The 24509-nt window shown below is 43.2% G+C and overlaps 1 protein-coding gene across 1 annotated transcript in view; it reads left to right on the top strand.

Moving 5' to 3' along the window:
- The first annotated feature begins 6068 nt into the window (after window positions 1-6068).
- TRUB1 (TruB pseudouridine synthase family member 1) overlaps window positions 6069-24509 on the top strand; it is a 32991-nt gene continuing 14550 nt past the window's right edge. The window contains exons 1-4 of the mRNA XM_035133402.3: window positions 6069-6401; window positions 10024-10119; window positions 10962-11017; window positions 23265-23346. Of these exons, the coding sequence (XP_034989293.3) occupies window positions 6257-6401; window positions 10024-10119; window positions 10962-11017; window positions 23265-23346 (379 nt within the window). The 5' untranslated portion in view covers window positions 6069-6256. The remainder of the gene's footprint in view (window positions 6402-10023; window positions 10120-10961; window positions 11018-23264; window positions 23347-24509) is intronic.

Raw genomic sequence — 24509 nt, 5'->3', positions numbered from 1 at the left:
AATGTTCTGAATGGTCATTAGCCAAGTGCATTTTCCCCATTCAATAATAAATACAGTCAAAACTAATTATGAAATGCATTGATCATTTTGGGTGTGTGTGACCATTGTTCAAATTGTTAATGCAGGGTTAAACAATATTATGTCATTTGTTGTCCATATGTAGAACAGTGGTTCCACTCCTTCCTCCTGGGCAGTGTTCAGAAAGTGGTGGGGAGATGAGTGTTCAGACCCCTGGGCTCTCACTTGTGGGGTGCCTTAGGGTTCTGTCCTCTTCCCAATGCTTTACAACATCTACATGCAGCGGCTGGGAGAGATCATCAGGGGGTTGGGCTGGGTGTTCATCAGTATACAGATGATACCCAGCTCTACCTCTCTTTCTAATCAGAACCAGTGAAGGTGGTGAAGGTCCTGTGTGAGTGTGTGGAGGCGGTTGGAGGGTGGATGGCGGCTAACAGATTGAGGTTGAATCCTGACGAGACAGAAGTACTGTTTGTGGGGGACAGGAGGCGGACGGGTGTGGAGGACTCCCTGGTCCTGAATGGGGTAACTGGGCCCCTGAAGAACCAGGTGTGCAGCCTGGGAGGCATTTTGGACTTGCAGCTGTCCATGGAGGCGCAGGTCAATTCTGTGTCCAGGGCAGCTGTTTACCAGCTCCATCTGGTACGCAGGCTGAGACCCTACTTGCCCGTGGACTGTCTCACGCTAGACTGTCATGCTCTAGTTATTTCTCGCTTGGATTACTGCAATGCACTCTATGTGGGGCTACCTTTGAAGGTGACCCGGAAACTACAACTAATCCAGAATGTGGCAGCTAGACTGGTGACTCGGAGCGGCCACTGAGACCACGTAACACTGGTCTTGAAAGATTGACATTGGCTCCCAGAACGTTTCCGAGCACAATTTGAAGTGTTGGTGCTGACCTTTAAAGGCCTAAATGGCCTCGGTCCAGTATACCTGAAGGAGCATCTCCACCCCCATCATTCTGCCCACACACTGAGGTCCAGCGCCGAGGGCCTTCTGGTGGTTCCCTCACTGCGAGAAGGCAAGTTACAGGGAACCAGGCAGAGGGCCTTCTCGGTAGTGGCACCCGCCCTGTGGAACACCCACAAGATGTCAAAGAGAAAAACATCTACCAGACTTTTAGAAGACATCTGAAGGCAGCCCTGTTTAGGGAAGCTTTAAATGTTTAACAGACCATTGTATTTTAATATTTTGTTGGAAGCTGCCCAGAGTGGCTGAGGAAACCCAGCCAGATGGGGGGGGGGTATAAATAATTTATTATTATTATTATTATTACTATTACTATTATTCTGTCCGACCTTTTCCCATTATATCGATTTCTTTTATGTCAGGATCCTGTTTCACCATAAGTTTCTTGCAGCTTGTTCATCTGGGCCTTGTGCTTGGCAGGCTATCAACCTGATGCACTCACCACTATGTCCATGAAGGTATTTTTCCAGGACATTCAGTTCTTACCATCTGTTAGTTGGCTCTCATCTAGGAGATTTTGATTGGGTGGCCTTTTCCCAAAGTGTCCCTTTATCTGGATTAGTTTTGCAGGGTTCAAGCTGTCCTTATAAGTGTTCCAGGAATAGGACATATGAGAGACTGGACTGTTAACTTTGCTAGCTAGTTTAGTAAAAAATGCATTTCTGATCGTGCATTTGTCTGTGAAGCACATTCAAGAAGAACAGAAATGTAGATAAAGACTTGAAGTAATTCAAAAGATATTGGGGACAAGGAAAGTGCCAAAGCCTCAATGGAGATGTTTTTGGTCCAGAAGATGATGGTTTGTGTATTTATTAGACCCAGCACCACCGCTGCTTTGTTTGTTCAGATACAGTACTAATAACAGCCATTAACAAAGCAATTTACTGTACAGACATTAAAGAAGGCAGGCAGTAATGTTATTCTTGGTACCCCAGGTCACACAAAACGTTAAACCATGATTTTAGGCTGTGGTTTAACAAACAAGTTAACCATGAGATGCCATACAGATGATTAAACAAACTATGGCTTGTTTCTTCAAAGTTTGGTTTGTTTTCCATGTTTTTGTAGCTTGGTAAGCATATCGGGTGGCCAAAGAACCAACCTTGGCTTAGTGAGACAGCAAGCTTGGAGCCACTTTGCTCCCGCCCGGTTCATTTTGCTGCCATGCTGTGTTAAGCTAAGCCAAAGTTTGGTCCAGCATGTCATCCAAACTGGGACCTGTGATTAAGCTCTCTCCTCACTCTGAGCTGTAACCAAGAACAAGCCAAGAGCAAACTTCCACATGAGTATCCCTGATGATGAATCGGGTGCTCAATCCTCCCTCATCCAGCTGCTGGGGCTGAGGGTTTGTAGTCCCATTTTGTTAAAAGTACTGATAGCACCAATCAGCCTTTGGGGGAAGGGTGATGGCTCAGTGGTAGAGTACGTGCTTAGCATGTAAAAGGTCCCAGGTTCCACCACTGACATTGCGTATAAAGATTCCTCATGAGGTGTAATTCAATTATCAACCAGATGCTTGGAAACCACTGAAACAGGCCATCTCCTTGCTTGACTACTTTTGGCTATTGTAGCAGATGTGAGCTCTTTGCTTCGCTGTTCTTGCATCTCTGAGCTTGAATGCATATGTTGAATGCCTCATTTTGGTGCCAAGCCTGTGGTGGCCACCTCTGTGAGCTTGCATCCTCTTTCATAGAAAGCCTGCACCTTTCTGTCATCGAGCATAATGGGCAGAGCTTCTTATATGTAAGTAGAAATTGTCATGTTTGCAGATTACACTCAGAAGTGGTTAGGAAAGTCTGGTGCCAAGGTACCATTAGTCAAAGTAATTAATCATTTAGATCTCAGCGTAAAGGGTATTTTGACGATGAAATACAACTATCCAATACCTGGTGTTGGGAAGAACTGTGAGCAGCAAGCATATTAAACATGAATGACCTAATCAGACAAATTGTATGGCTGTGCATGAGTTTCTCATTAATGTTTTACTAAGAAGCTGAGAGAGAGAGAGGGAAAAAAAACATGCTGCATTCGAGTGAGGACTAACAGAGGGATGTCAGGAGTAGAGTAACTTAATGACCTCCCAAAACACATAGTGGTTTGAAGTATCATTAAAAAATACAAGAGAAATTTGTTAACACATGGGTGCTGCACATGCTGTAGAGGGAAGTGAAGGGCAGATGAACTCGTCAACCTGGGAAGGTAGCCCATCTAGGAGAAGGAAAACTCTGATGCAATACCTCCACTGCCTTGAAGATATAGTCATTTGTGAGAAAGAAGGAACAAGTTACCAGGTCTCTCTCTTTTTCTGATCTATAAAATGGAACTGATATTGAAGATATAGTGTGATATTGACAGACTTGCCCTGTTGGTGCATTATCTGCTTATAAAAATCAGAAATATTAAAATACTTCTACATGGTGTTATCCTTTCTTCTGCCTTTCCTCTTGTGATGGGATGGGGAGATGTAACTTTTCTTGCTAGAATTATTCAATTCCAAAATGGAAAATACAGCTGAAGCCACACAAATGAGTCATTTAACATTAATGTACACTCACAGATTTCCATTAACATGTCTTTAGTAAATAAATTGCAATCCAGAGTCATTTTCCTTTGCAGCTGTGGCCCATTAGCAACACTTTAGAGGAACCCAAATTCCAACCACAGGTAGCAAACAGTGAAAGGCACCTGCATAGAAATAACATTCTCTATCAGCACTACAAGCAACCTGAACAGGTCAGTGGGCTATAAATAATGCTAGCTAACTTAATTTATAATGGAGTTCCCTTCTGTGTGGAGGAAAAGTCAGTAATAGCATAAAATACTGAATAATGCTATTGGATTGCTTTACCAGCCACCTCCTTAGCAGATAAAAAGTTAATATTGCCATTGACTTATACAGGTCATAGTGGTGGTGGTTGTTGGCATCCATCTGTCTTGGGAGACAATGGAAGAGAGTGGCGTTGGAGTGAAATCAAACCATTGGAAAGTTACAATGCCTGCTGTGGCTGAAGAGACCAATACAGGACAGACATGCTTTATTGCAGGTGGGGCAGATGAAGGCATTTGGTTTTGCTGCTACAGGTGCACCATGGTGTTTTTTCTCTCTCTGCTCCTCCCAGTGGTAATTTCTCCTCTGGTCACTGTTGTGGATAAATGACCTGTCTGGGTCACAGTATTATTTATTTATTTATTTATTTATTTATTTATTTATTTGATTAACCGAGGAATCATAGAATTGTAGGGAACCCGAGTCATCTCCCAACTCTACAATTCTGGGATTCCGTGCTGCAGACCACCTGAATGAAGCTTGTGGACCACAGTTTGGGTACCGCTGCTCTAAGTCTTTCTATTTGGACTCTCTCCACAGGCCATACCCCTCACCAGTACCACCAGTTCCTCTATAGCATGGATAGGCAAACTAAGGCCCATGGGCTGGATCCGGCCCAATTGCCTTCTAAATCCAGCCTGCGGACAGTCCGGGAATCAGCGTATTTTCACAGGAGTAGAATGTGTGCTTTTATTTAAAATGCATCTCTGGTTATTTGTGGGGCATATGAATTCATTCATTCCCCCCCAATATAGTCCAGTCCCCCACAAGCTTTGAGGGACAGTGGACTGGCCCCTAGCTGAAAAAGATTGCTGACCCCTGCTCTACAGAGCTCAAAGCAGCACCTTTGGCTCCCTCAAACAACCCTGTATGGTACATTCGTCTAAGAGAGAGTAGCCAACATTATCAGCTTAAAATGCAGCCTAGTAATTCTTTTTCTTTCAGTCCATATCTTAACTAAGGAAAAACACATCAGAATGTAGTATCTCATAAGCAACATTGGATAGAAATAAAATTGTGGCTAACGTCATGTGTATACCACTTCCAAAACTGGTGGTGGGAGCAGACTGGATACAGAGTAAACAGGAGTATGTACACAGCTTATGTCTGCTTCTACAGTGCTGCTTCTCCCTTCCTTTTTCTCCCAGCACCAAAGTAAGATCTTTGCTGTAGCAGATGTCTTTCTGTACAGGTATCACATTTATTCCACGATGATTACTAAATTTTCAAATCTATGGGGTTTAATCTGACGCCTGAAAGTAGTCTAGGATCCTGAATGATGCATTTTGCACAGTAGTAGAAGAGAGCGAATTACAAAGACCAGAGTGAGGGGGAGCCTGCCGTAGGAATTCTTTATAGGATGCTACAGAGGCAGTTAAGATTAATGGACTGAACAACTGGTCAGTGTCATATAATTCTTTTAAGTCATGTAGGGAAGGTGCAATGACTGTCCTAGTGATGGGTAAGAAGAAGGAAAAAGCAGTAGCTTCCCAAGCCAATTTATCAGAAAGCAGCTAAAGAAATTCTCTTGGGTGATAGAGTATGAACTGTGTACATGTCTTGGTTGAGTGGGAGATGCAATGCCATGTGTAAATATGGCACACAAATGTGATATTGGGGAAAACAAGCTGTGAAAAATGACTCAAAACCGTAATATCATGTACAAGCTGTTTCTGCCCCCTCCCTCTTTGGTGAAATAAAGTGGTATGTACTAGAAGAAGAACAGCTTTCTCCTGACTCTGCATTAAGTGTACCATGGAAATCAATGCGTTTGGGTTATCTGCACAGAAGCACCAAGAGTAAACTTACCAGATGCACCCCACACTGCGTTTATCAAGGCATAATCCTTCGTGTATCTGATGAGTTATGCCCTAATAAATGCATATCCTCATGTAGACTCTAATCTACAAAAGCTTGGACCAGCCTCCCCCCAGCCTGATGCCCGCTCCAGATGTTTTGGGCCACCAACCACATCAGTCCCAGCCAGCATCGCGCACACAACAATGAACACAATGGAACTTATTTCTCGGCAGACGTTAGAGCAGAAGATTACACAGTTCAGCATACTTCTCTCTTATACTTCCAAGCCACACTGTTCCCGTCAGTGTGTACAGTTGTCGGTAATAATGTTTTTTAAACCCTGCTATAACAGCAGCAGGGAGAGAAGACAACAAGACGTAGTGAAACTACGTGTCCCACAAGCCCCTGCTTCCGAGTCTCTCGGCGAAACAAACCCGAGGACTGCAGCTCCCAGAGTGCTCTTCGGCTTTACCGTTTGCGGGCGAGGAAGTGGCCGTTTCTCTTCGCCGTTTTGCCTCGCGGTGGCCGTTGGTTTCTTGCTCGCCGCTCCTCCTCCCGTCGACCCACGTGGGCAGAAAACGGCGCCGGGACTCGGGACGCAGCGAGGCGGCCGCGCTTCCCCGCTGCGCGCTCTCATCCATGTCTGCGGCGGTGCTGGAGGCCGTCCGGTGCAAAGCACTTGCCGCTCAGCTGCTGTCTTTTAGCGGGCTCTTTGCCGTGTATAAGCCCAAGGGATGCACCTCAGCCGCTGTGCTGAACCGGCTTAGGGCGAAGCTGCTGGCAGGTACCACTGAAGGGGGCAGAGCAGAAAGTCCAGGGAAGGAGGAAGAGTCTGGGCCAGAGGTGGGGAGCCTGCGGCCCTCCCAAGATGACCAGGCTTTTCTCAACTCAGCAGCTGGCATGGCTGCCAACAGGTTGCGGAGCAACATCTGGAAAGCCTCAGGTTCCTCATCTAGGCAGGTCCTAAGGCAGGCATAGGCTAACTCGGCCCTCCAGATGTATTGGGACTACAACTCCCTTCATCCCTGACCACTGGTCCTGTTAGCTAGGAATGATGGGAGTTGTAGTCCCAAAACATCTGGAGGGCCAAGTTTGCATATGCCTGTCCTAAGGCGTGTGAGGAAGTAGTGGAGTTTAGTTGACTCAGGGACTCATTATTTCCTCGGTGCCAGATTTACGTCTAAGCTAAATAAGCTATAGTTTAGGGCCCCCAAAAAATTTAAAGGAAAAAAAAACCCGGATGTACATTTCCAAAATATAAGATAAAAAACAAATAAAATAAAACATACAGAAACAGTGTTTTGTGTTGTGTAGGCTCCTATGATGTAAGTAATGGGCCCCACCTGCTCCCTGAAATAACACTGGTTTGCTCATTTCTATATATAGGGTACCTACATTCTGCATGGACTGGTTGCGTGGCAATGTGCAAATGGCTTTAGATACCTATTAGGTCCATAAATTACCATATAGCATATATTCAACACAAAAAACAGCGACAATTTGTTGTTGACAAAGGACAGCTGGACATGTAAAGGGCCCCATTACCTTCAGTAGCTTAGGGCCTCATCAAACCTAAATCTGGTACTGTTTCCTATACACAGTGGTGCACTTTGGTCATTTTAGGCATTGGACAGTGGGGGTTGCTTCCCTTCAGGTAGTGCTCATTTCTTGTCCTTTCTTGCCCACTCCCCACCTCCATCCACCTAATTGCATTATTCACAACTGCTTCATTCCTACACTGGTATAATAATAATAATAATAATAACAACAACAACAACAACAACAACAACAACAACAACAACAACAACAGCAGTACCAACTGCTTGGCAACTCAGAAAATTACAAAGAAAGACCCTGATAATGCATAGTTTCTTGTCTTAATCTCTTTCATCCACTTCTGTTTTAAGCTCTTCTAAATGGTGTTTGTGCATGTATTTACATTGTTACCATAATAGGTTGTGATGGTGGATTTTTCGTTTCTTTTTCTGCCACATCTGTAATACAGATTTTCCAGAGTTAACTATGGCATCCCTTCAAAGGAAAACCCAGTGGGGTTTTGTTTTTTGTTTTTTTATTGACAACTTTCCCATCCCACAGCTGTTGGCGGGGGCAGTGATCTGCCCATCACCTTTGTTCTCCCCTCCTGCCATCTGTCTGCCATTCTCAACACTACCTCCTGGGGAAAAACGAAAAGCTTTTTTTGTAGGGGTTCTTTGATGGTATGGAACTGGAGGTGAGGGAACACACCAGGACACAATGTGGAGTACACCAAATGCTGGTCTGATCCTGCTGGCATAGCAGTGTGTTTGCTGAGCATGTTCAAGTTCTGGTTGGCTCTGGCCTGCCACCTCTTTGGTCCTCCCATGATGCAGTCAGTAACCAGCCTCAAACAAGGGGACTGACGAATGGAGCACAAGAAAAAATGACCATACTGGGTGTTGTACTGATGGGTGTTGTACTGATGACCTACCTGTTTCCCACCACCACTGTGTTGTCCATTGCGATGTGGGGCCTTGGACTTGGGCCCAAATTCTGTGGGTTCCATTGCCTACGCAAACAGATGCAAATAACAAATGTTTCCACACTTTATCTGGTCTTCCAACATAATCCATGGGAGTCTGACTTGATGGATAGCATTTCCCACTTCACATTTATGTCAAGAGTGCTGATATGGTTCCCCTGTTGCAATTAACTCAGATGCAGAAATGAATTATTCCTTTAAAAAAGCATCCTAACCAAACGATTTTCTAACCAAACAATTGTGTAGCTTCTGGGCTTTTTTTTATATTGTCAACATGCCTAATTTGGAGCTGAATTTGGGATTTTGGTGGTTCTAGAGTTGGGACCATTTGTATCTTTGCATGAGTATGTAAGGTGGGTAACTTGTATTTGGATGTTCTTGTTGAGCGAGAGGCGGGAGCTTATATATGTCCTAAAATATCCAAATAGTGTTCTCCAATGAGAAGCCAGTTTTTATAGGGACATGGCCACATATGCACACTCCTTGTCATATTAGTTGCCTTGCTGGAAAGAGAAAGTTACTTCTCTAACCAAGGTACCAACATATTTTAGCAAAATTTATGAATTATTTGCAATCTAGCTTCGTTTCTGGATTTATCACCATTTCTGAGCACTAAGTTTCTTTGTATGTACTGGGCCCATTGATTTAAATGGGGATGGCAAGCATGTGCTCACACTTGGTTTGTAGGAAATACTAAATGGACCAATAGCAGGTAATAGTTAACAGCTTCTATGAAGTATTCATTACCAAAGCACAGATTCAATTTCACTTATTCAGTTTCAGATGCATCAGTTTTTATTGTGATTATTTTATTGGATAATATACTACTTAATGACCAAGCGAGCTACTAAGTGGTTTACAAAGTATAAAAGCCAAATACACAAAAACCAATTAAAAAAACAAAATTAAAATACACAACAAAGCAGTATCATAAAAAAGAAGTTCCAGGTCAGGAAAATGCTTGTGTAAACATATGCATCTTCAAGAGCCAGTTGAATGTCAGTATAGGTGGCCTCTGTATTTTGCCTTTCTTCCAATGCATTTGGAGCAGGGTTTTACACACACAGCAATTTAAAAAAAAACCACACAAGCACTTGGTTAAAGTTTGCACCTGGGCTTTGCACCTGTAGATCCGCTCCAGATCCACCTTTTCCAACCTGGTACCCTCCTGGTGTTCTGAACTACAATTACAGTACCATGCTGGCTGTGACCGATAGGAGCTTTAATCCAAAATAGCTGGAGGGTACCAGGTTGGGGGAGACTGGGTTAGCTACCGTACTGCATCCCCTGACTTGGAGCACCACATTGCCATCTGCTCGCAACTCTGTAGCTGGGAATGCAAGTGCAGGCAGGGCTTTCACAGTGTTATCTACACAACAGTGTGCAATCTTATATCGTTTCTTTCCATAGCCAGCAAGGGACTTGGTTGTGCATGTAGTCTGCTGGATCCAAACCATTATATGTAATTAAATGTGGGAAACCATATTGAGAGACTGCTGTGCACTGTTGACAACATTGGAAAAATTCTGTGACTGTTGCTAGTTATGGTTTTATTACTGTAACAAATCAGTAAATGTGATGCTTCTTGTACGTTGTTGGGGGAAATAATGCACCCTATCTGTTAACTATTAAAATTATTAATTATCTGGTGCCAGCTGATTGTAGAGATGAGAACAAGCTCTAGGTAAGCTATTTGTTTTATGATACAGCAAATCCTAGGATTCTGGTTCACATTTTTCCTCCCTCCTTGGGATTAAACTGTTTCCATTAAATTAGTTGTGCCACTTTGGTACCTTTCAATGTGAACAGCAGATTTATGTGCCTTGTTTGTTATTTTCATGAAGTTCTATGAAGCTTTTTATCCTTTGGGATCTTATTTTTTCAGAAACCGGTATGCCAAAGCCTAGTAGAAGGAAGAGGAATAAAATGTTAAAGATTGGACATGGTGGGATTCTGGATAGCAGTGCTGCAGGAGTGCTAGGTAATATGCATATTAGCAGTCATTTATTTATTTGCAATGTCCTTAGAGAATCTCCCATTGGAGATAACATATCTGCCACATTACCAGCTTTTCCGTGTGAAATTTAGATGTACTTTTTCTTCAGTCCTGTGCAGATGGCTGGTTTAAATAACTGGTTCCTCTGCTCCTGGACTGCCATTTTATGATGTCCATTGATTTTATGGTTTTTATGTCATATTTTCTGAGGTTCTAGTCCAGCTGTGGTTTGTTTACCTGTTCACTCCAAAGCAGAAGTGCTTGGACTGAGTACACCAGTCTGTAGCTTGTGCCCAGTACAAAAGCATACTTAAAGGCCCAGCATTGCATGTGAACTAAGGTCCCAGGGTGGGTTGCAACATTATGCAACATTAAAAACAGTTTAAAACAACTTAACAGTAATAGAAATAAAGCAGGTCCTTATTTCTGTTGTTGTAAGCTGGGCAAATAAGCTGAATTATTTTGTCTTTGCTGGCATTCCTTCTTTTTTAAGCCACTGATGGAGAAATGAGTACTGCTTGCTCAGTCATAAATACTGCAGCCCCTTTAAAATAGCTCGGAAGGACCCCAATGTAGATTGATGCACTTGTGTGCATTGCTTCTCATCGCACCCCACCCTGACATACTGAAAAATGGAAAGCACCAGAGTATTTTTCCCCCCTCCTAAAATTTCTTCTGTCATCATTTTCAATCAATTGACCCTGTTAATGGAAAGTGTCAGAATTGTGTGAAATAATATTTGTTACTGGCATCATGTTTTACATACAGCAGTAGTGAATACAGAGGTGACGGGCAGTTGTTGAAGTAATGTTTCTCTTTGTTAACAGTGGTTGGCATTGGAAAAGGAACTAAAATGCTGACCAGTTTGCTGGCAGGTTCTAAGGTAAGGAAAAATGGGGTACTTCTTGTTTTCCGTATGTTTTCCACCTTCTGTAAATTAACTATGAATAGGGAGGTGAGGGCATACACTATTTTCAGATAGCAAAGACTGGGAATCATACTGATCTTTAAATTGCTTTGACAAAACAAGTCTGTCTAAAAGAAGTGAGGCCTTGAGGCTTAACCTACATTGGAATCCTGGCTGTGCACATTCTAGGTTAATGCTTTAACGGTTATTGCTTTATCGGCTTCCTTGGCTTGGATCCTAATATAACTTAAGGAAGTTCACAGCGGGAAAGTCTCCTGTCACTTCCTTCCCTTCTGCAACACTCCATGCTCCATTCCATGCTTTTTGTGATGCTCCCCCAACCTTCTGAGATGTTTTTAGGGGAAGGAAAAGATGTGAAACTGCTTCCATTAACTTATTTTAAGTCAAAATATCTGATAGGAAGCCCATAAGAAAGGGCAGCAACAGAGGTTGGTCCGTTAGGGTGGATTGGGGCACTGTCCCACTAACTTCAACCTGCCATCAGCCAGCCTTTCCCCCAGCTTAATTTCTCACTTGCATTCAGTCCAGGGGGAGCAGTGTCTTACTGACTTCTCCTTTCTTAGCCTCAGTGTTGCCCTTGTAGAACTGAGCAGGGAGGAGGATGGGGCAAAACTAGAATGAGTTGGCTCTCCTTTCATTGGTTCTGCCTCTGCCTCCTGTGGACCTTGCTGACTTCCACCCCCAATAGACACTAGGCACCACTTCTTGAGTGGAATTCTGTATGTAGTTGATGATCTGTGGTATGAAGGCTTCTCAGCTTCGTATTCACTGTTGGCAGTAGCCATAAACTTGCAGGGTGCAGAAATAGTGCAATTAATGTGCATAATGTGTCAAGGGAGGAAAAGCATAACATAATGTAATCTGCATGAACACGTTGGACGCAGCTGGAGGACATGTTACACTTCCTCTTTGATACAGCGTATGAAATTTCTGGTGTGAGATTAGAAATGGCAGTTCCTTGGTTGTTTTGGAAATTATGCTTGGTTAATTGAGATCTCAATTTATACACACTGGTGAGCTTTAGTACTTACCCGCAAATATATGTACTGACATAAGAGAGAGCTTAGTCCTCCAGGGCTCAAGAAATAAAATTAGAACTTGGTGATCATTGGGGGTTGTATCCCACATACTGCTAAGTGAAAGAGAATTAGCACGGAATTTGTTTTACTAGAGGGTCATCTTGTGAAAGAGGTTCCACAACCATATAGCTTTGTATATAGAGAGGATAGGAGCATAAAAAGGTAGTTTAATGAGACTTCAAACTAGCACAAGCTCTTGCACAATGGCTCCATCAATGCTTTTGCTGTGTTGGATTCATCTGCCCAGCATGGAGAAATGGACCTGTTCAAGCACAGGGCTTGCTGAATGACAATGTTGGATGCAACCATGGGTATAGCTCAGCTTCAAAAGTGGAGCAAAGAGCCGCTTAACCTTGAACTCCTACACCACGGGTGTCAAACACAAGGCCCGGGGGCCTAATCCGGCCCGCCAGACCTCTTCATGTGGCCCGCGTAGCCGCCGCCGCCGCCAGTAACCGCTGACAGTAGTTCTGGAGCCTGCGATTGGCCGAGAGTCAAAACCGGGGGCGGGGCTGCAGGCGGAGGCCGGGGCGCTGGAGCCGCGCTGACGGCCTTGGCCAGGGAATTTAAATTTTGAATGAGGCTGAGGGAGGTGGTGGCACAGCGGCCAGACGGGGAAGTGAGATGGAGGAGGAGGAGGAGGAAGCCCGCCGAGGAGGTAGGAAAGCCCTACAGGCGCCGCCGACAAAGTTGGTGCCGGGACGGAGCAGCGCTGGATTTTTTTTTGGCGGGCTTTGCTGTTGTCTCCGGGAGCGAGTGAGGCGGCATTGGGGAGCCGCCGCCCGCCGCTTCCCTTCCTCTCCTCGGCTGCATCCGGGAGGTGGGCGAGCGAGCGGGTGAAAGGGACGCGGAGTAAGCCTGAGGGGGAAGTAGGCGAAGCGCAACAGCGGCTCTCTTGATGGAGCCGGGTTTCTCTTCCCTCTTCCCCCGTTTTCTCCTCATAGACACTTGGGAGGGTGCCTGGCTTTTGCTCTGCCCCCCACCCCTGAGCCGCCCTTTGGCTTCTCAGTTCCGGTGGAGCAAAGCAGGGAGTTGGCGCTGCACCGCATGTTCCTGCCCCTCTCCAAAGCATGGGGTGGGTTGCAGCGTGTGGCATCCTGCCTAGCGGGGTTTGGGTGTGCGCAGGGCGGGAGAGGGAAGCCCTCTTTCCATCTGCAGGTTTTTAATCCCAGCAGTGGCTTTCTCCTTCCTGCCGAAGGTTTAGTTGAGCCCCCCCCCCCCCGGAAGCCGTTGATCCCCACCTTTTGTTCAAATTTCCCTCGTTTACATCCCCTCCCACACACGCACCACGACGCAGGAATGTGATCCGCGTGGGGGCGGGAATGAGCTTACATTATTACAAAAAACAGTAATAATTGAATGCAGTGACAATAATTTATGATAATAAAGAGTGGACACATAGTCCTACAGACACAACCGGCCCTTTGAGGGTGACCAAACTGCTGATGCGGCCCCCGATGAATTTGAGTTTGACACCCCTGTCCTACACTATCATCTTGCACCTATCTGCTTGAAAGTAAGTGGGTGATATTGGGTGTTTCAGCCCTAAAGGTGATCTGTTTATTAAAATTCACCTTTGTTGAAGCTGGCTAGTAAATATGCTTTCTGGCTCTGGAGGTGCAAATGGTTGTTAATATGCTTTAATTGCTGCTGAATAGGTTGAAATGCTCTTAGCTTCCATGTCCCAAATTTATTATCCCAGGACACCTGTTTACCTTTTTTTGTGGTGTTGCCCTATATCAGGCATCCCCAAACTTCGGCCTTCCAGATGTTTTGGACTACAATTCCCATCTTCCCCAACCACTGATCCTGTTAGCTAGGGATCATGTGAGTTGTAGACCAATACATCTGGAGGGCCACAGTTTGGGGGTGCCTGCCCTATATTCTCTGACAACAGAGATACCTCATATCTGGCAAAGCTAGCTGTTGTCGGTGTTAGCTATGACGAGATACAGTGGTGCAGATTCCTGCTACTTCATACCATCTGTGTGGATTCATTTGATTGCATTGTGCATTATCCAGTTGTAGTTTCTTCCATATAACAGTAGCTCTACTTCCCTCAAGTAGGTCAGATGAGAGTGATTTCACTTTCCCCTGGGAATGAGAGGCTCAGTGTGAATAATCTGTACTGTGATCTCCAATGCACTAACTAGTTGAAAATCCGCTCTTTTAAAATGGGCACTCCTAGGCTAGCTGTTTTTTATCTGAATCCCCAGGAGCTTCACTGACTTGCAGAAGATTAGAATTGACTCCCCTGCATTAATTGCAGCTTCTTGTTTAAGCAATAGGTGAATGAGCGTTTGATCTCAAAGGTTGTCATCTCTCTCCAGAGAGAACCGTTATCAAAATGTCACCCGGATAACATCAAATCCAGGCTCCCAGTGGCCTCAGAGGTTAGGAAGGAAAAAGATGAACAGAACAAGGGGTATACTGAGCTTGCTGTGGTCTTGAACAACTCATATATTTTTTTAATAGTCAGTTGAATTTCCCAGGGATCCCCAAATGGGTAATGGAAGCCACTCTAATTAGTTGTCTGAAATGGAACTGTTCTGTTTTACTCTGACACAGGCTTGCTGTCAGAGGGGCTCGAGGAGGATAATGCCTAATTTCCCTCTAGACTGAGACTATTGCTGGGTTATAGGTTTTTTGTGGTGTCCTTCCCTGGTTGCTTTTTTTTCTTTGCATTTTTTAAAAGCAGAATTCACCTAACACCCCTTGACAAGTAGTGCATGTATTTTGTACTCAGGTACACAGAAAGATTAGAATTAATCCAAAGGTCAAAGAGCTATTTTTCACAAGACATTTAAACCGGTGTGGCAAAATCAGCTTGGATGCTGCATGGAAGTAGAGACTTAAATGATGAGCAACTTTCTGGTTGGCAATCTTGACTTTGTATGAAAAACAGAATCATAGAATTGTAGAGTTGGAAGGAATCCAGAGGGTCATCTAGTCCAGCCCCCTGCAATGCAGGAATCTCAGCTAAAGATCCATCACAGGTGGCCATTCAACCTCTGCTTAAAGAACTCCAATGAAGGAGAGTCCACTACCTTCCAAGGGAGTCCATTCCACTGTTCTTCCGGATGTTTAGTCGGAATCTCCTTTATTGTAACTTGAATCCACTGCTTTGCATCCTAGCCTCCAGAGCGGGAGAAAATAAGCTTACTGTATCACACTGTTGACTCATGTGTAGCTTGTGGTCCACCAAGACCCCTGGATCTTTTTCACATGTACTGCTGGCAAGCCAGGTGGGCCTATCTTATATTTGTGAAGTATTAACTCGTTCTCAGGTGTACAGTTGAAGCAATACTGAAAGTCTGTGGAATCTCTTTGTAAAGCTCCTGAAAAAAAACCATTGATGTGTGGAAGACAAGCATTGTAAGCATGGCTTAGAAAAAGTATAATGAATGTCATGTTTTTTAATTTTCTCTTTGTTTCTTACTCCATTACAGGTGGGATTTAATATCTGGAACAGTTGTAGGGAACCTGTGGTCCTTCAGATGTTGTTAAACTTCAACTCGCATAAGTCCTAACTGGCATGGCCAACAGTGAAGGCTCCTCTTTGGGGCAAAGTGGAATAGAGCCCATCCAAGATTCTGAGCCCCCGTCCCCAGACCTCCACATCTATAGTCTAGCTTTCTCCTGTCACCCACAGTCATTATTAACATATTTCCACTGATTGAGAGGCTTCCTAGATGCTTCTGCCCACCTCATCTGTCTAGCCAGTCAAAATAATACTACCAGCAAGTCCCATCTCTGAGTTCAGCAACTCTCTCCCATAGAATGCCTTGAGTAGGGCAGTGTGATTCTGTGGGTGTAGATTGCCCTTCTAAATCAAGGTTAGACATGTTTCAGTTTAGTTAGCCAATGTTTCTCAAACTTAGGTCTCCAGCTGCTGTTAGGCTACATCTCCCATCAGCCTTGACCGCTGGTCCTGCTAGCTATGGATGATGGGAGTTGTAGTCCAACAATAGCTGGGGACCCAACATTTGAAAAACACTGAGTTAGACGCTACGTTCTTACACAATTGCAATTATTTTGTGTCCGCACCTTTGCAGGGCGGGAAAATGGGAAGAAAACCAGAACAAATTTGGCCCTTCCCATGTTCCCACCCATGTTACCTTATTGGCCCTGCCTACATAACCTTGGCTGCCCCCACCAGGTTCAGGGGCTATCAGCCACCACTAATGACCATCTGGAGAGGCACAGGTTTCTCACTCCTAATCTAGAGCTATGGGAGTCTGTAGCTCAGTAGACAGGTTTGTGTGTCTCCCACAAGACCTTCAGGAAATAGATCCATGCTTATGAAACTGTGATTACTGTGGAAGGGGACACTTTTATGGTGCCTGTTATATATTGAATGGGAGTAACTGGTAAGAGTTAGTAATGCATTTGATGGCTTCCTCTAAAAAAATTATGTTGCTTTGGGTAATTGCTAGCTTTTGGTATTCTTCTGGACACACTGCATATACAGGGATGTTCACTTTTGCTAACCATTCTTAACACAATCAGCTATTTGTTCTAATGGAAATCCTAATTGATGGCAAAGATGTATATTTTAGAAAGAGGCAGTTTTACTGATGCTTGGGCAAAGTAGTCTTTCCTGGAACCCATTAAACACCTGTAGTGTGCAAGTAATTATTGTAAATGATGATAAACAATTTCAAATTAGATCTGAGTTTCCATGAATGTATTTAAATAAATCTGCAGAATAGCTTTGCTGAACAAATTAAGATTTAAGGATACTTTATCTGGGTGACTTGCTGCTCTGTGGTATGTAAAGCTGAATTAGCCTTTCTCCCCCTCCTTATTGCACTCAGTGCTCTATTTTCAGCCCTGTTCAGCTGATGGTTAAATCTTCCCATAAGGAGTGAGATTTATGATCATGCTGCCTGCTGATAGTCTTTTACAAATGACAGCAGCTGACATGAAAGTTGTTTCTGTAGTGTTAGTTTGATGATGGTTCAATTTGTTCATACTAGTCATTGTCCATTGTTGCAGTCATCAAGGGATAATACACATATGTGAACAAATCATGAAAGTACCATTATCCATTGGGTGTCTAGGAGGAATACTGATGCCATGACTTACAAACAAAAAGCATTCAGGCTGCGAACCTATACTGTACACATTTTCCTTGGAATAAGCATCATTTAAAAACACAGAAATAATTCTGAATAAACACGGATAGCTACTTGTCCAGCTACTTTTATTGGTGCTGCTGTGATAAAGCAAACTGGAATCACTTTCATGTTGCTAACAATGGAGCTCATTGTAGGCACAGGCTTCTGGGTTTGAAAAGAATGCTTCAGGAAAACCTGAAATTTTGTATAGCAGGTGTAGGGTGATACAAGAGTTGTGAAGATCCCCCATGGTCCACTGATGTTTTCAAAGCAAGGAGCAGCTAGTATGTTAAGTGAATGTTCCCTCTTGCTTAAAAATGTATGGCATGCCCTGCTGAATCACATCAAATTCTACTTAGGCAAGCATCCTTTGCAAAATACATGGTACTAAGTGGTCCACCAGAAGTTGGCCAATGTCCTATTCATGGACCGCAACCTATCTTGACTCTGCTTTGGAGACATGAAACTTTTGTACATGTAAGGTTCCAAAAGCTATAGAACACATTATAATTGCCACAAAAATATCTCCAAAAACATCCTTCCTATAGCAATTCATTTTTTGCTCTGTCAGTAGTGTTGAGAGATTTGGAATTCACATCCTTCAGTAAATGTATTTTCATTCACTGGAAGGGCAAGATACAAATTTATTAAACAGATTAACAGAGATTCTGTTAACACAGAGAAAGAGAAAGACACCATGCAGATGCATTAGCAAACCATAGCTTTCTCTTACCCGTACAAACAGCAGCAAACTTTGAGTTTGTGTATGTGAAGAGAGTATGTGAAGACAGTAGATTAGAATATTTCCACATTAGGGTAGCAACAACAATAACTTGCCATTGTATCTGAATGTGCACAGAACGAGTTTACACCATGAAAGAACCCTAAAACGAGATATCTAGAATTAAAGTGAAAAATAGTGAAGCTAAGCTAACTAATGTATAACCATAATTAAATACTCAAAGAAAATAACTAAATAACTCAAAGAAACCTTTAAATAACTCAAAGAAACCTTAACAAGTTGCCGGCTAAAAATCTCGTTTCACTGTAAATGATCTATCAGTTTCCTCAGAAGGGAAAAGAAACTTATTACATTCATAAAGACTCAAGGTCAATTCTCAACGATTCAAAATTAGGGGAGGATTTATGAACCTTAAGGAAAACTGAAAGCTCCCAGGCAGTAAGGGGTAAATTACCCAAAATTAAAAGTCCAGTTTTGCTTAAATCAAAAGGTAAAAAACCTATAAGAAGATTCAAAGCCAAGCTATCATAGCTTGTGGAGAAGATTCAGCAAAGGGCTATGTAAGCTCTCATAGTCTCGTTGGTACAAAGCTATTGCAAGGACTGCTCATTGTATCTGAATGTGGCAGCTTATGGTTTGTTGCTCATAAGCCAGGATCTCAGAACTAAAGTCAGGATCCTAATTTGTCATTAAATAAGGATCAATAATTCAGAACTTATTACTTCCCCCTCATACAGGAGAAGGGAGGTTCACCTCCACTAATGCATGTCATGGAAAACCATGATTTGTTGCATCTCAATGTAATTTTTTGTATCATGAATTGTTGGCATTCATCTGTCTTGAGAGACAATGGAGTGTGCCTCCAGGAGTGAAGTCAAACCCTTGCATTAGCAGCACTGAAGTGACCCCCCTGAGGTGCAAACCTGGGCAGTGTGTATGGAGGTTCTGGGCTGCCCAGACGACAAGACACGCCTCTTGGACTCTCTGATGTGGTACGGAAAGCAGAGCAATATGTTTGGTAACAGCTTGGCTGCAGAAGTTGCCAGAAGGAAATGTACAAGACGCCATTCAACCATCTTAGGGACTCCACTCCAAGTTTGTGTAGGGCTTTACTCCATAGCCTTTTCTTCTCCTGAGATTTCCTGCAAATCAGCAGAGGTTTAGGATCAGAGTTTTTCCTCTCCTAGATGTGCTACCTTACCAGGTTGATGAGCCCCATCTGCCACTGTCATGGATTATACACCAAGGAATAAGTGTATTGGATAGATCCAGGTCTAGTTCTTGCACTGTTGCAATTTTAGCATGCAGCTGTAGTGCTAAAAATCTAGTAAGAGTTTATCTGTTTAATAGTATAAATAATAAAAGCCTTGCTAATAGTATAAATTAAAGTGTTCAGCTTCATATTATCCTCACACAGTTGCTGTGCTCAAGCTTTCCAATGTCCTATGGATATGAACATCTTGGACCCAGTGCAATTATCTGCAAATTTTCCTGTTAAATATTAAGGACTCTTGCCTGCCTCACTGGAAGTCAGGTCACCCTGTGAGTTAATCTAGTCACAAAGTAGAGGTGGATATACAGGGTCAAATGATCCAGCTACACTTGTAGTTCTTCAGCAGTGACAGAACAATTACAGCATCTTGCAGTAAAAGAAATTTAGTGCAGTGTTAGTACAAAGTCAGCTTTTTCTCTCCAGAGAAAAATTATTCTAGAAGAGAATTGTAATGTTTCTTGGTATTAAGACATCATGTGGACTATTCGTTAAATTTAAATTTGCTCTGTTGTCTATACCTGCTTTTGGCTTTAAGGTTTTACTCTTTGGGTTTGACTTTCTGGATGCTTCATTTTCATTATCTAATCTTTATTTTAAAAAATACTTTAATGGTGTTATTGAGATAGAATGATTTCTGTAGTCTCCCTTTTCGTATCTTATGTAGAGAGGGGTTTTTATTTTGAGTTTGTGTTACAGTATCTTGGATAAGAGAGTAGATGAATAATAATAATAATAATAATAATAATAATATATTTATTTATTTATTTATTTATACCCCGCCCATCTGGCTGGGTTTCCCCAGCCACTCTGGGCGGCTTCCAACCGAATATTAAAAACAGTACAGCATCAAACATAAAAAAACTTCCCTAAACAGGGCTGTCTTCAGTTGTCTTCTAAAAGTAAAATAGTTGCTTATTGCCTTGACATCTGCTGGGAGGGCGTTCCACAGGGCAGGTGCCACTATCGAGAAGACCCTGTCTGGTTCCCTGTAACCTCACTTCTCGCAATGAGAGAACTGCCAGAAGGCCCTCGGTGCTGGATCTCAGTGTCCGGGCTGAATGGTGGGTGTGGAGATGCTCCTTCAGGTATACAGGACCGAGGCCGTTTAGGGCTTTAAAGGTCAGTACCAACACTTTGAATTGTGCTTGGAAACATACTGGGAGCCAGTGTAGATCTCTCAGGACCGGTGTTATGTGGTCCCGGTGGCCACTCCCAGTCACTAGTCTAGCTACCGCATTCTGGGTTAATTGCAGTTTCCGGGTCACCTTCAAAGGTAGCCCCACGTAGAGTGCATTGCAGTAGTCCAATCAGGAGATAACCAGAGCATACACCACTCTGGCGAGACAGTCTGCAGGCAGGTAGGGTCTCAGCCTGCGTACCAGATGGAGCTGGTAGACAGCCGCCCTGGACACAGAATTAACCTGTGCCTCCATGGACAGCTGTGAGTCCAAAATGACTCCCAGGCTGCACACCTGGTCCTTCAGGGGCCCAGTTACCCCATTCAGGACCAGGGAGTCCTCCACACCTGCCCGCCTCCTGTCCACCACAAACAGTACTTCTGTCTTGTCAGGATTCAACCTCAATCCTGTTGTTATAATAATATAACACACTTATTATTTAGGAGTAAATGGTATTTTTGTGGGATAAATAAATCATCCTGAAATTATATACTTTGTCCATAATCACTTGCTTACATAGTGTAGATGGAGGATCATTATCATTTTCTGAGAATTTTTAGCTATGCCGGATTCCCAAACTCATTTGGTTAATTGGTGCTGCTCAGAAATACTTTCTAAGCAGCTGTACTACATAGTCCAGGAGAGCCCCCCCCCCCAATATACATTGCAATGCTGAGAGGCAACTCTTGGATCTCTCTCTTTTTAATCATTAGCATCCCTAAAATAATGCTGATCCCAGGGAACAGTCTGGGTTGCTTTAGCAGTTGCGGACAGCTGGTTAATTTTCCTCATTAACTGTGGCTTATTTCTTACTTGCTAGTGACTGAGATCTTGTGTTCATAAAATCTAAGGTCACACCTGATTATGTTCAATGCAACCCAGAGTAAGATTATGGTGGAAGTATGTGAAATTCTGTACCATGGCTAGGTAATCTAATAGTTTTCTGCACTCTGATTCTATGATTCCTTGCAGGGGCAGGAACTCTGAGCACATGGAGTTCTTGTGTCTTCAAGGTCCTCTCCATTCAGTGATGGTTGATGTTTTCTTCAAAGAAGCTCAGGGCTTCCTAACTGAAGGCTATCAGCTTTTTTCCTCACAACAACCCCATGGGGTACATTAGGTTCAGTGAGATAGTGATTGGTCCAAGGTTGCCTAGGGAGCTTCACCAGTGATTGAGGATTGGCATCCAAGTGTCCCTAGTTCAAGTTCAGCATACTATCTACTATACTAGATTCTGTGGAAGGGACAGATAGATGGGAAGTGTGTATGCATGAATTTTTCCATCTTCAGACTTCAATTATATCTAAACATCCCTCTTAATTATGTGGTTTAAATATGCTTACTTAGACATCAGAGCAGCATTTTGTCTATTCATTAACCAATGCATTATGGGAAATCTTATTTACTATCTTTTTTACTTCAAATATGCTTGTCCTGGCTTTCCCCGTTTACTGCATGGGAACTGCATGTTTAGCAGCACAAAGGACTATCTTAGCATACCTCATCTTGCATAAGGGTTTGGTTCCAAGGGTTATATGTATACGTACATGGAAAGCAGATACACTGTATAACAAACTCCTGACCTATAGCCAGCCTGACCTATAAGGTAGCTGATAAGGGAGAGAGCATCCCCAGTGCTCCCAGTGGGCCTTGCTCAGCAAGGAAGGCTGAGAGCTAAAAGCTTTTCATGCCAGGTCTGCTTGGGGTTACCCAATGCAAAAAGAGGTTTTAAGTTCTTGGCCTTGACTCTTGGGCAGAGCCTGCTCAGCACACCAACTCTGGGAGTGTTAGGGATGCTTTTGCAAGATCTTGCAGAACAATCTGACTTCCTGGGAGATCTTGTGAGAGTATCCTCACCACTGCTAGAGCTGGCACTTAGCAGGCCTTGCCTGGAAGCAAAGTAAGAGATCTTAAAAGCTTTATTCACACCACGTCTTCTTGAGGCTACCTTCATGCTACACTTGCAAGGATTTGGGGTGGTATGTGCATGCCCAGCAGCAGAACCAGCACATCAAGTCCCATCCCTCTACCTGCTTTGGTTTTCATGTATCCAACCGAATGCCTGGGCTACTACACTTGTGTACATAAATGTGCGCACACACATATAATACACACATGTGCATATACTTACTAAAATTGTGATGCAAAATCTTTTTGTGTGTCTTGATTCTAAATATGTCGTAAGCTTTTGTAAAAACTGTAAAAACAACAACAACAACAACAACAACAACAACAACAACAACAACAAACAGGCAAATGTGGTAAGCGGTGCTCAGTTTGACTGAAAGCTCTGTGCCTCAGTTTCAATTTAGAGCTAATATTCTTCCACTTTTCCTTGTCTGTATTGCTGCCTGTGCTGTTTCCTTTTCTCTTTCCAGAGGTGATAGCATTCACAAAGGGAACTGAAGTCATCTCCATCTCTCTTTCTTTCTCTCATTTTTTCTTTTTTATAATCTGATTTTATAGCATTGTGCAATCCTTCTTGATGACAGGCTCACCAAAGCTGATTGAGTGCATTCCTGTTTTATATCTACCCTTGATTTCACTAAAATATTCTAACATTTAGTATTCTTTCATGGTTGTGACTTTTTATAATATCCAATTAGTTTACTTCTGTTTTTATGAGTACTCTAAATCAGAATGGGAATGTGCATGTACAGGAATGATTTGTTCATCTCCATAATTGTTCCTTTTTCTGAATTGTCTAGCTTGGTGGCATGGTATAAACTCAAGATGCTGGTGGTATTTTTCATTAAACCTCTGTTGCCCTCCACTCCCTGTTTCACACTAATTATTTTCTTCCCTTACAGAAATACACAGCTGTTGGGGAATTGGGAAAGGCAACTGACACATTTGATTCTACAGGCAAAGTAACAGAAGAAAAACCTTACGGTAAAGAATCACATAATGTGTTCTGTTCTGACTGTTTGACTGCAGTGCTTTGTTTAGATTGCAGCAAAGATGGTGTCAGGCTCAGGTTTGTAGCTTATTTTTAAAGGAGTTATGTTAGTCTAGCTGACAGATTAAATGGTTTGCAACATCTTGGAAAAGGGGATTCTTTGTCAGCTTTTAAGATGACTTCTGAGAAACTAAACTCAACACTTGAAGGTCATATAAATCCACAGACCCCTAGTTACTGAGCCCATCACCATAATTAATCAGCAGGCATTTAGGAACTGTAACTCTCTGCATATGTTAGACTCCAGCTCCCAATATGCCTGACTGTTGGCTATACTTACTAGGTCTAATGGGAGATGTGGCCCTCCAGATGTTGAACTCCCCAGTTTCCCATCCCTGGCTTAAATGGGCAGTTGGTGGGAGTGGCACTACTCTCTAGCTGCTTAGTTTCCATTTCAGCTTGGTCCGTTTCCAGAAACTACCAGTGGATTGTGATTGATATTGCTTCTTTTTTAGATCAGGAGTTGGAAGGACCCTAAGCTCACTGATAGAGTGCATGCAAAGGCTCAGTCCCTGGCATCTGAGCTAGGGTCTGAAGCTGTGGAGAGCCAATTCCAGTTAGCATGAACAAGAGTGATCTGGATGGTTTAGTGCTCTGACTCAGTAGAAGTGAGCTTTCCATATTTCCTACCTCTGTCTCCGCATGCATGTGGTAGGGATGTAATGGGCATTTGTGCTTTTAAAAGGTGGTATGTTGTGTGCAGGTTTCCCTTGACTAAACTTTCAGAGATCACAGAATCACAGACTTGTAGAGTTGGAAGTGACCATGAGGATCATCTAGTCCAACCCCCTGCAATGCAGGAATCTTTCACCCAAACTGGGGCTCAAACTCACAACCCTGAGATTAAGAGCTTCACGTTCTACCAACTGAGCTATCCCCTCCTGAGCTGTGTTGGGATAGCGTGCACTGCCTGAATATCCCCAAGCTTGTGCATGCACATCCTTGGTGTGTCTCAACTTGACTTGCACAGAGTATGAGTATGGTGTCATGTTTTATTCTGAACTGACGCTCTGCAATCAAAGTACTACTATGAGAGCCAGTGTGGTATAGTGGTTAAGAGCAGTAGACTCGTAATCTGGGGAACCGGGTTCGCATC

Source organism: Zootoca vivipara, chromosome 5, assembly GCF_965207765.1.
Source record: "Zootoca vivipara chromosome 5, rZooViv2.hap1.1, whole genome shotgun sequence".
Classification (NCBI taxonomy): Eukaryota; Metazoa; Chordata; class Lepidosauria; order Squamata; family Lacertidae; genus Zootoca; species Zootoca vivipara.
The sequence above is the reverse complement of the archived record's forward strand: the minus strand, read 5'-3'. Positions and strand labels throughout refer to the sequence as shown.